The 12,718-nt window shown below is 40.6% G+C and overlaps 1 protein-coding gene across 1 annotated transcript; it reads left to right on the top strand.

The window, feature by feature from the left end:
- Nucleotides 1-53: 53 nt before the first annotated feature.
- ggt1a (gamma-glutamyltransferase 1a) lies at nucleotides 54-11,067 on the top strand. Its single transcript, XM_034691304.1, has 14 exons — nucleotides 54-178; nucleotides 3,000-3,037; nucleotides 3,167-3,343; nucleotides 3,440-3,570; nucleotides 3,656-3,745; nucleotides 4,065-4,257; nucleotides 6,203-6,363; nucleotides 6,526-6,675; nucleotides 7,103-7,239; nucleotides 7,510-7,697; nucleotides 8,663-8,790; nucleotides 9,242-9,354; nucleotides 9,447-9,560; nucleotides 10,679-11,067. Exons 1-14 carry the CDS (start codon nucleotides 65-67, stop codon nucleotides 10,823-10,825), a joined length of 1,881 nt encoding a protein of 626 aa, XP_034547195.1. The 5' UTR covers nucleotides 54-64; the 3' UTR covers nucleotides 10,826-11,067.
- Nucleotides 11,068-12,718: the final 1,651 nt, after the last annotated feature.

Genomic DNA, 12,718 nt, shown 5'->3' with positions numbered 1-12,718 from the left:
ACCAAAAGTTGACACCTTTCTCCAGTTGTCCATATTTCTGCTTTGCCACTAGTCCTACACAGATATGATTTTCTGCTTTGACAGTCTCCATTCCATAAGCCACTGCATGAACTGTCAAATCCTGTTTGTCACAACTCCACCACATCATTGTCATCCTCTGGACAACATCCATGTCACAGTATGTGTGACTCATGAATCAGTATCTTTGTCCAAGGGGCCTAAATTGTTATTGATGGGGGACCCAGGGGTGCATCCAGCTGCACAAATGACATTTCTGAGTTGAGACATTTCACACCGTCTCCAGAGCTGCATTCTAAGAAACTGAACATTACTGTAAACAGAAACAGAGCCATTATTTACAGCTCTGCTCACTGTGACTTTAAAGTATTCGATTCTGTTGTGACCATGTTTATTGTATGATTCATTTTAGTGCTACAGGGTGGTTGTAGCTCTCCTATGAATATTCCCTCTCTCTGTTCTGAATCCTCTCTGGACCTGCCTGTTGCAGACTTTCTTGGAGGTTGTAATTGAGGTTGTCTGGTGCTCTTAATTGAAAGTATCAGCCTCATGCTACTGATTTGTTTCATCAGAGATTCCCCTCTCCAAGCAATGCTGATGAAATAACTCATTGCACATTGTGCACTAAGATTTCCTGCTGTTGTTATCTTTCTTTGACAATTTTGGAAACAGTCTGTAAAAATAGCACTTTGACGAATATATCACTCCAGATGGACAAAATAGCTCTTGTGATGTCATCATGGTAATCTCAGCTTTGGCCGGCTTTTTAAACTGGAGATCTGGGATTTAAAAGAGGTGGTGCTGAAATTCTGACTGTTTCAAACAACAATATGTCTCTTATGAGACACAAACTTGAACAGGATAGGAATCCAGACATAATCTTTAATGCTCTACTAAAGTAAATAGATTTTTATTAGATGTTCTTCTCAAGTACAGTTTAGTAACTTAAAAATGTTACCTCTTTGTGTTTCTTAAAATTGCTCTGATAAAGACTTGTTTTGGTTGCTTTGCTTTTTTTTCTTTCTTATGAGGAAATAGGTGACAATGGAAAAGTGTTATGTGGAAATATTAGAGAGGAAATTGATTTTCAACTGAAGTCATTAGGCAAGATGGTCTAAAACCAATGACGTGACAGTTTAGAAGCACAGATATAGGGCATAAGATACTGAAAATACAACAAACATTCTTACAAAAAGCCCAATTCATTCAAAGCGACAGGGAGCAGAAAGAAACTCATGCAACTAGTGCTCACTGCTCAGAGCTCAACGCACTGACCATGTTCCAACAATCCAATTCTGCTCAGGGACCTTTGTTTCTTTCCTTACCCTCATTTCCTTTCCCTTTCTTGCCTGCTTACTGCCAAAAATAGTCAGAAACAACCTACCACAAACACTGCCACAATTCACAATGACCTCATCATAGCTCTAAAGCAGGTGCAACCTCTTTCATTTTAGAAGGCCACAAGCACAAAAGTCTGGGCACACATATCTATCTTTTGATTTCAAATTCATCCATGCCTCTGTAAGCACATTTATGTACCTGTTAGGTAAAATGATTGTATTTTTAACTTATAATTGCAGCACACAACAAAGCTGCTGTTATTAAGGGTCTGCCACCACCCGTAAAAACACATGACATCACCTCTGTGTGTTATGTGGCCGTCTCTCTGCTGTGAGTGTTCCTGCAGGCTGTACTTCACCTGTCGCTGAGGAACTACAGCAGCATGTGATTTGATTTGCTGCTGAGTGTATAGGCGCAGACAGGCCCTCCCCTTTATTGTGTGAAAACAATCGGAAAGAAACCCGTAGTGCTGGAGTGTGGGAGGATATTCCTCCAAGAAGAAAAAAGATGAAACCTATAAGGCTCTAGCTGTGGGTAATAAATATGAACAAGCTCCTGCTGATTTTTCCATTAAACATACTGCTCTTATTGAGAGTGACAGAGACGTGTGCACAAAGCCTGAAAGAAAGGCTTTTGTGATCCGCCACAAACAGATGTAGTTGTCCCCATCCTCTATAAATCAGTTCTGTCTATTAAATAAACTCCCCTCCTTGGGCAGCTCTGAACCTGTAAGATCCAGAACAGGATAGAGGTGATTAGATTTAAACACAATCACAGTGGCAGGAGCAGAAGCAGCATCAGCCCGCAGGCTTCTTTGACAGTGTTCTATCAGTGCGGCCCACAACAGGCGTGCACTCTGGTTTGGCTCAGGTACCACTGACGGGTATTTGTTGTTGAGAGGCTCCCGTCACAGACGCTGCCAGCTTGGACCTGTGCTGCTGGGTGAAGGCTCAGGCAGCTCAATCGGTCTGAGGATGCCTGCAGAATAAGCCAAATAGAGTCTGACACGGTTACTGAGCATGGCAATGCTGCCGGTGGAGCCAATCACACGCAGCCCCAACTCAGGGCTGAATGCCGCCTGCATCTGTAAACAGATCACTCTCACCTTCACTTTGGCAAGCCTGCCAGATTTATATCAGAGTGAAATGCAAGGTTACAGAGAAAAATAGTGAGTTCCTCTGCAAAGTGAGGAAAGAGAGGCATCCATCATTTGGAAAAGTGAAGTCCGGTTTTAAAGAATGATCGACTGAACCACAACAAACTCTGTTTTTTGTTATGAATTGACGAAGCTTTCTTTCCTAATTAAAAACATCTTCCTACAAAGCCAGTGTTATAAAGCTCAAACATGTTTATTACAAAGAAAAGTTGTCATGACCTTTGCCCTCTAACCCCCATCTTCCTCCATATTACTGTCTTTCTCTGTGTTCCTATTTTTCTGCCCGTAACTTGAAAAAACAAGTCCAAATAAAGCACATGCTTATTATCCAGACTCTTGAGTGTAGTCACACCTGAAAACCAAACATGACACATCATGCTTTATAAGAAAAGTAGCTGGTCATACTTAGCACCTCTGCATTATGGCTGACACACATTGAGAGCTCGCTGAATGACCAACTGTCTCCTGTCTTCTTTTTGTCCAGTATTTTCCGTCTAACTTTTTAAAAACAAAGCACCGAAGGTAAGTGTCCAATCCTCCCACACATTATTGGAGTACAGGTTTAGCAATCACTCTATGTGGCAGGTGATGTCTGGAGAAGATGACACTTGTTTCTGGACTGAAGGATCTTGTCTTGGTTTCCCCGGGTAGGAAAATGGTTGGGAAGTCCCTGATTGCTGGTCTGGTGGTCCTTGTGGTGGCTGCAGTGAGCCTGTTCCTCGGGGTGTTCATTGGCTTGGAGAAGAACAACACACCTCTGCCCTTGGACCACTTCTACTCCAAGGCTGCTGTGGCTGCTGATGCTGGGAAGTGTTCAGAAGTGGGGAGGTAAAAGGACTGACAACGGAGACATCACTTTTCCTTATGTGACGTGTAGCAGTATAGCATCTTCAGTTTTTGTTGAGTGTATTCTTGTAACTTTAGGGACATTCTGAAGAAAAAGGGATCAGCTGTGGATGCATCTATCGCTGCCTTGCTGTGTGTCGGCCTCCTGAACGCTCACAGCATGGGCATCGGTGGGGGCCTCTTCTTCGTCATCTATAACGCATCCACAGGTGAGTGTGCGTCATTAGTCACAACTTCCAAACAAAGTTAACAGAGCAAAAATTCATGAATCTGTCCTCATTTTCTGCTCATCAGGGAGGGTGGAAACTATTGATGCGAGGGAAACAGCGCCCATGAACGCCACTGAAGACATGTTTGGCAACAACACCAAGCTCTCTCGTACAGGTACTGTCTGCAGGCGGTGGTGTGTCTGGAGTTTTTCCCAGACACAGGGGGGAAATAGATTCAGTCAATAAAGTATGGTTTTATTGTGCTCTGTTAAAATGTTTAAGCTACTTTTACAGGAGTCTAATGTTGTGTCAGAGCTGGAGAAAGATTTACAGTGGTTACTTAAACATAGAATATTAAATCTTTATGTATATGACATTGTGTCTATAGATGTCTCAGAGTGTTTTGGTGTCTTTCAATATGCTGATCCTCCAGTCTGACAGTCTGCAGGATTGAGAAGAGCTTATGAACTGGCACTGCTGTTTCTACATGACAGGTGGATTATCCATAGCCATTCCTGGGGAGATCCGCGGTTATGAGATGGCACACAAGCGGCATGGCCGGCTGCCATGGAAGGACCTGTTTGAGCCCAGCATTGCCTTGGCTCGTCATGGCTTCCCTATAGGAAAAGCTTTGGCTCACGCCATCTTCAAGAGCAGAGATTCCATTCAGAAGGACGCCAACATGTGGTGAGACGGACAATACTGGCTACAATGACTGCTTGAATATGAGGGGAATATAATAAAAACTGTGGTGATATCTGAAAAGGAATAGTTTGATTTGTGAGATAATTGTCTTATGCTATTTCTTGCTTGATAAGAACATTGAGACTCGTGTCAGATTGCAAGTTATGAAGCAACAGCCAGCTCTCATAGCTCCGAGACTGACCTACCACCTACCTACTCAGCCCTCCCTCATTACTTCTGTTTTTGCACAAACCTCTTCATTAGTGTACTTTAAAAATGCCAGATAGCTTTCTCTTTACATTGGACAGTGCCAAGGTAAACTAAAGTAAGCAAACTGTCTCTTTGATGCATACAAGAGCTGGACGCTGACTCCAAGCTAGCACTTTTTTACTGGAATGAAGACTGCTTACCCAACTAATGGTCCAAAAAAAGTTTTCTTGCTTCCTGTTTTTTTTCCATGTTTAGCTGTTCATATATGCAAATGTGTGTTTCCTTCTCTGGCTTCAAATTGTTTTGGCCTGTGGAATTAAGGCAGGGCTGAAGTCGAGAAAATAAGAACTACTTTCACTGTGTGTAAAATAAAGGGGTAATAACGGTAATGACAAAATGTTCAACCACTCTTTTTGTGGAGTTATTGCGATTTCACAAGTTTTGTGCCTAAAACAATAATTGCTAATAGTAATAGTACTCTAAAGTATTACACTATTTATACAGTGATATAGCTGGCACCACCTATACAATGTGTTCCCACAGAAATATGTGAAATGACCAAGAACACAAAAGAAATACGAATGATACTTTTTAGCAGGGGACACACAAATCCCTCAGAAATTAAGTATTTTAGTGTGATACATTCTGAGTTGGTAGTTTGGGTGTTTGATACACCATGTAAGAAACAAATCATCACTAACATCATGCACTTTACTGACACAAATACTCATTTTAATCGAATGTAATTGAACCAAGCTGTGACAGTTTCACGCTCTCATCTCATGTTCAGAAAGCTGTGTTGTTGTGCATGCTGCATTGGCATTGTTTCCTTGTCAAAAAGCTTTAATATGTGAAGTGACACCATTCTATAAAGAGGTTGAAGTCATTTCATGTACTTCTGGAGATGTTCTGTTATGCCTTTTCATCCGGTTTATCATACTCAAATCCAACCAAAGCTAACAGATGGGACCAAATCTTGAAAAAAGGTTGTTCAATAGAAAAAAAGGATTACAAAATCAGATTAGATCAGATAAGCTATCTTGCTTTTTATCCAGACACAACCTCTGATATGTGTTGTTAAAAACTTTTCCACTGGATTGGGATACTTTGAAATTAAAAATCTAAATGATCCTGATTCCAGTTGATGGCTGAATTCAGGCTGGACTACAGGAACAAAATGTGATACATTTCTTAAGAAGGTCAAACAAAACAACATTTTTAAAACAATGTTGATGCTTGAGATACTTTTTTTAATTTTCCCTCCCATACTATACACAATAAAGGTTTTGGTTCCTCTGAAATATTTCTAGTACCAGTTCATATCAAATATCAAATACTTAATTTACAGCAACTCTGAGGATCTTTCAGTTAGTTTAAATTTTGACGCCCCTTATTGACAACGTATGTAGTGTGAAGTCTTATTTAAAGCATGTGTAATCTGGATTTGTGCAACTCTAAAAGTCTGTTTAAGGTTAATCATATCCAGTTTGTTTTTAAAAACTGGGACAAACGAGAGCTGGATGATTGAACCCCACATTTCCAAATCATCCAGGGTCATTCTGATCCAGATTAAACCCTCTGAAGAACCGGGCTCTGGGTTACAAGGAGACTTTACCACAAGGCTGCACAACAGCCAGACACTCTTAGACCCAACATACAGTTGTGGATTTAACTTTTCAAAGCCACAAACACTTAAATGATTAAGCTGATCTTTTTCTTTTCTTTTCTTATTTTCCAGTGAAGTGTTTTGTGATTCTGAAAAAAACATCCTGAAGGAAAATGATATTGTTCGATTTCCAAAGCTGGCCGACACTTACCAAAGAATAGCAGAGGAGGGTCCGGATGTGTTTTATAATGGATCAATGGCTCGGAGCATTGTTGAGGACATCCAGGCAGCAGGTCTGGTGATGATTTCTTTCTTCAGAAATATCAAAATGAATGAAATGAATAAATAACACTCAGAAACAAGATTTTATGAAAAGGCCACATTGAGATCAATTAATCAATTGAAGCATTATTCTTCATTTTGAATTGACTGTGATACTTTCATGCTTCTTCCAGGTGGCATCATCACCCTGGATGATTTATCAGAGTACCAGCCTGTGCTGAATGAAAACCCTCTGAGGCTCAACGTTGGGGAATACACCATGCATGTCCCAAACGCCCCCTCCAGTGGGCCTGTGCTGGCGCTCATTCTCAACATAGTGGATGGTGAGTAGCCGGGCCAAGCTCCTGTGCAGCCATGCAGGAGAAAATATGTCAGGTTTCCCCGGGTCGTCCCTGGAATGTTTTCCGCCTGTTTTGGTTGCAGAAAACAGAACTGAGACTCAGTCCTTCCTGCCAAATTTAATTCACCACCAACACCCCATCTGTTCAGGCAGAGACTGTTCAGCCAGGCCTCAAGTAAAAGTGGCTTCATTAACTTCAATGAGGGATCAGATTTAATGTGTTCATATATGAATGTGGAGGAACCTGGTCCCATGCTCATATTGCTGAAAGGTGTCATGTTGTTATTTGAACAGGGAGTTTAATGACCTGCCACTGACTGACGTGGGCTTTGAGCACAATGATTAAGAGACTCATTACCTGATAAGACCTGATATTTCCCCCTGACATGTTTTCATGTGGATGTTTTCAGGATATAATTTCACAGACACCAGTGTCTCAACAGCAGAGCAAAAGACTCTGACGTACCATCGTATTGTGGAGGCTTTTCGTTTTGCTTATGCCAAGAGGAGCAGACTGGGCGACCCACGTTATCTCAATATTACTGATGTAAGCATTCTTGTTACTATCATTCTCACCCACACCTTCCTTTTGGAGCATTTCTGGCTTCTCTATACTCACTAGTACATCCGTTTCATTTCAGCTAATGTGTTCTTTCATGAGGGCAGCATGTGCATTTATAATCACAGTTTTTAAGAAAAGTCTTTTTTATATTCCTACAAAAGTCAGCAGGTGCTCTGATCTGATTTACCATTTATGATTTTTAGAACAAACTGTCAGCACTTCCTCTCTGTGACTGACTTGTTTTGCTCTCCTCAGCTCATCCACAACATGACCTCAGATTTCTTCGCTGACGGCATAAGGAGCAAAATAACAGATGACACCACTCACCCAGACAGCTACTATGAGCCTGACTATTTTGTCCCAGACAACCACGGCACGGCTCATCTGTCGGTCATAGCTGAGGACGGAAGCGCTGTGGCAGCCACCAGCACCATAAATCTATAGTAAGAAGTCCAGCTTGAAAATTTGACTACAAATAAGCCCAGTTGTTCAAAAGGGTTAATCTAGAGAAGACTGACTGAATTTAGGAATCCAGTCTTTTACTAGCTAGGTTCAGGTAATCCAACTCACTTTTGTCCTGGTTTTTCAAAGACAAATGGAGAGGATCAGACTCATCTTGAAATCTTGAAAAGTTTACCAAATCCAGATCATCAGGGCTCTAAATGTGACTGCATATTTTGTCCACAGGGAGACCCAAAACATTCACAAACTAAAAGATCCTGACGGTTGCTTTACGTCAAGGGTTCCCAAACTTTTCAGCCTGCGACCCAAAATAGAGGAGCCAAAGACTAACGACCCACACTATCCCTCAAAGTGATTTATTGTGGCTTCATTTGGCTGGTCTGCAGAAAATTAGCCTACATATATGAGCATGTGGCTGTGTTTCATGTGCGGTTATGAATTAACCCACTGCTGCAGATGCTTTTGATATTTAACTGTTCACTAACCCTAAACTTAGGAGTCATCTTGCAAAAAGAAAGGCAGAAAACTCATTACACTTTATATTTTCAAGGTTTTATTTCAAGGTTAGCTACTATTTTTGTCGATTTTTTTTCATAATGGGTAAAATATACTATTATTAGATAACTTTAAAAGAAAACATTCTGGAAGACATCTCATAAACCCCCATTTGTGTCTAGCGACCCCCCAGGGGGTCCTGACCCACACTTTGGGAACCCCTGCTTTACATCATAGTTTATTTACGTTTGATATTAAAACAGCTATTCTGTGAATTATTTTACCCTAAAGTCTACCTCATCTTTCAACATCACATCTTTAAGATTTGTGCACTTTATTTGTTTTAATTTGATCAGATTACAGAAGAACAACTGGGCCCTGATATTTTCCTCAGATTATCATCTGTTACTTTGTGCTGAGAAATCATTAAGAAACCGTTTTATTTCTCCAGTTTTGGTTCCAAAGTCATGTCTCGATCCACTGGGATCATTTTCAACGATGAAATGGACGACTTCAGCTCCCCACACATGACCAATGGGTTTGGAATCCCTCCTTCACCAAATAATTTCATTCAACCAGGTCTGAACTGAATAATCACCTTTGTAGTACTCTGACCCCCAGCTTAGGATGTGACTTTAGGACACATGTCTGTGTTGATGGATGGTATTGTTCTTCTATATTATGCCCCTTGGTTTCAAAGTTACAAAACGGATGTTACTTCCCCCCTTCTGCAGAGAGGATGATGTTTTCAGCTGCTTTATAATTGATCCTGTATTTGTCAACGCCAGGAACTGTGAACATAAACAGCACCATCCTCCTCTATTTTAAAGCAGTAATCTGACTTAAAGCCTCGTACTGTTTCCCTCTGCTGCTCTTTGGTTTGTTTCCAGTCATTTGAAATAAATGTCAAATGAATGCGGCTGTGTTTTTTAGCTGTTAAATTACTGCCCGGGGGCCATCAAACCACGGGTCCAAAAGTAAACATTTCTCCATTAAGCAGCCGTAGCCTCATTCTGTTTATCTGTTGCAGGCAAGAGGCCGCTGTCTTCCATGTGTCCCACTATCATCTTTGACAAAGAGAACAGAGTGAAAATGGTCGTGGGAGCCTCGGGGGGCACTAAAATCACCACGGCCACTGCCTTAGTAAGTCTGATTCATTCCCATGCTTCTCCACACTGCACATGCACAGTCCAACATTTCAAAGTCTGTCCTCTTTTCATTTCTGTCTGAACCAGGTCATCCTGAACTCTTTGTTTTTTAACTATGACCTAAAGAAAGCTGTGACCGAGCCACGAGTTCACAATCAGCTCAACCCAAACATGACTGTAGTGGAGCAGGGCTTTGAAAAGGTGGGTGACACATGAAGACGTGACAAGAAACATATGCAATGTATAATATTATACTAATAATGTGAAACAACTTTTGAAGTTGCAAATTGAAGATATTTTAGTCTTTCGTAATTTAAAACTCAAAAATTAGGATTGGATTGATTGGATAGATTTCTTGATGGGACATAAAACATCACTCTCATAATGATGCTAAAATCAACTGGTAATGCTTTGAATGGTGAAATTCAAATTCAGTTATTACTGGAAGTATTTTTTTGGTCTCTGGGACTGCATCATGTACCTAAATACACAATAAATGACCTTTAAAACAAACAACCTCTTATCTGAATGATCAAAGTATTCAGTCATGTTTTTGAATTGCAAATTAAATGCAAACTAGACCAACAAGAAGTCTACAGAAGTTGCTGTCTCATCACTATGCTAACATGTTCATGTAAAGCTGATCTAAATGTACCCTAATTACATAGTTTGGAAAGCTACCATACTAACACTTGTCTTTTTTTAGCTCCTGAGACTGAATGCAGCCAAGGGCTGATGGGAATGTGTTTAGTTTTGCCGGTACAACACGTGACTCGACTCGGTGATGGCACGAGATGAAAGCTGAAGGGATCAATGAGTTTTGAGAACTTACCTCACGGGGGATTGAATATGAGCACCACATTTAAAAAACAATCTATCCAAAACAGTTGAGATACCTCTCTAAATCCCACATTGTTTTGACATGGGGAAATCAGAGGTCGCTAGGTGCTCATTCTGTGGTCATTGTGAATGTCTTTATCTGTATTTAATTAAATTTTAGTCATGTAGTCGGTGTGCCTAAAACAGGCAGGGTTAATATATAAAGGGTTAGCAGGTATTTTATTTGGTAGCTCATTCATCTAGACTTTTAATTGGATTTTGTAAAGTGATGGGTGCCAGGAAGGTATAGGAATGAATTCCATATTGCAGAGTGCATTTAAGAAATAATCAGACATGCTGTTGTTGCGTAATGAATCATTCCATCATGGGCTTACTGATGTAAAACCAAGTTATGCTCCTCAAAGAAGTCTCGCAATTATCAGTAGTTACACCTTAACCCCCTTCATCTTTGTGCATCTGTGTTGATGTTATCATGGCAGAGTGTCCTGGAGGGTCTGGTCCAGAAGAACCATGTCACACAGCTGCTAAGGATTCCAGACTCTGTGGTCCAAGCGGTGGTGCGTCAGGGACAGCATCTCTGTGCGGAGTCCGACCCCAGGAAAGGAGGCTATCCAGCGGGATACTGACCATAACTTCAGGTCCTTTGCTCCTGCTCCCTGTTCTCTCAGCCTGGACACTCTCCTAAAAGACACTCGGACAGAGACACAGATCTGTCTGCACTGAAAACCAAGCAGTGTTTAAGCTACGGAGACACCACTCCAAAACGACTGCATTCCAAAACCTCTTTTACTCAAACTCAATTATTCAGCAATACTTCTTGTTCTGGCATTAATGTTGAGTTTTGAAGTAAAGAAAGAGGATGCTCCTATTTTGACTCCTGTATCATCTCTACTGGATACGGGTCAGGAAGGTGGTGTTTGAGGGAAGCCCCAAACACATCTACTTTTTATAATAAACCTTCAAACCTTGACATTTTACACATGACACTGTTTACAACATTAACTATGGGTAGTTGTAGGTTGTCTATGTATTATTTTAATTTATCTTGGCGTCTAAACCAAACCATTGTGAAGAACCGGACCATCTGGAGGTTTGTTTTTATGTCAAGTTGGTGACCATCCAACGATTAAAAACTAGCAAACTTGCAAGAAGGTATACTGAATACAACTTAGGATACCTCAGGATATTTGCCTGTTTGACTTCAATGTCTACCTATATCTTCTTCCTGATGTAAATTATTCCAAACATGAAGATTATTTAGAGTAAATTGACCGTGTTGTTTTCTACCGTGATCCTATATTGAAGCTATTACTTTTGAAACTGTTAATGTTTAATATCGAGTAGAGGTTTAGTGGATGTATAGAGTATTCTGAAAAATACATTTGCAGATATATTTTTCTAAACATGCATTGTTCTTATGCCATGTTTGTTGCCATGCTTGTTATTAAACATTTTGAACAAAGATGTTATATTTTACCATACGGACCCTCTGGGTATTTCTGTGCTGTTTCTGTGAAATACAAGGCACAAAATCATAAGATCTTCCTGCAGATTTGTTCAACAGCATTTATTCTATGATAATGTTGATTCATCCAATTTTTCTTAAAAAAACACCAAAGATCTTTTAGACTCAGGTTCAACTTGGGTCAAAAGAAGCAGAGAAACCCTGCAGGTATCAGGACCCCTGAAGAAACAGGCCCGTTTCACTTTCACTGTCCAGTGAGTTTCAATCAGCACTCAGTAAATATCACCACTCATGTGTGCTTTTAGAGCAAATGAAAAACCCAAGTACCTGCTCTGACACTGTTTGACTACCTTTGGCTGAAAAAATAACAACTCAATCTCAAAACATCGGGTCTTTCATCATTCAAAACTTCCCTTCGCTCAAAAATCTTTTCAGCTGTTTCATTTTCATCAATTTGGGTTGAAATGGCTTTGTTATTACCTACGTAAATTGCTCTGCTGCATTAAAAAGCACTTTGTATTTACCAGCGTCAAATTCAAATAGGAAGCATTCTGCGAAAAATGGTTCTGTGCAACTTGATTGAAAACAATTAGTGGTTTGAATCCCACTGCAGCAAATTATACCCACAAACTGATTAAAAGCATCAATTCAACATAAACACTGAACTCTGTGGACACACACTTGCTTCTTTTATAGTCCTCCTGATCCCTGAACTGGACTTACCCACAGTTGACCAAACATGTACATAAAGCCATACTATGTGACTTTACTTCTGAAACCATGTCCCAACAAGGCGTCAGAAGACCTCCCGCGTGAGGTCGTCACGTAACTGAGATATTTACATACAAGACTGGCCAGTACTTCTGTGATCTATGTGTTTATGCAGTATATGACATGAAGCCAAACACTGCACGCCATGTCAACAGGAAGTTTCGGGGGCCTGCCCAGATGGTTAACAAGAGAGAAAAATGTCCTGTTGACAGTCCCAGAGGGCTCGAACCAGACAACCCACATCAGATGTGTGTGCAGGAGGACAAGAAAAACAGTACGAAGG

Source organism: Notolabrus celidotus, chromosome 9 (genome assembly GCF_009762535.1).
Source record: "Notolabrus celidotus isolate fNotCel1 chromosome 9, fNotCel1.pri, whole genome shotgun sequence".
Classification (NCBI taxonomy): domain Eukaryota; kingdom Metazoa; phylum Chordata; class Actinopteri; order Labriformes; family Labridae; genus Notolabrus; species Notolabrus celidotus.
This window is presented reverse-complemented; position numbering and strand designations above follow the sequence as displayed.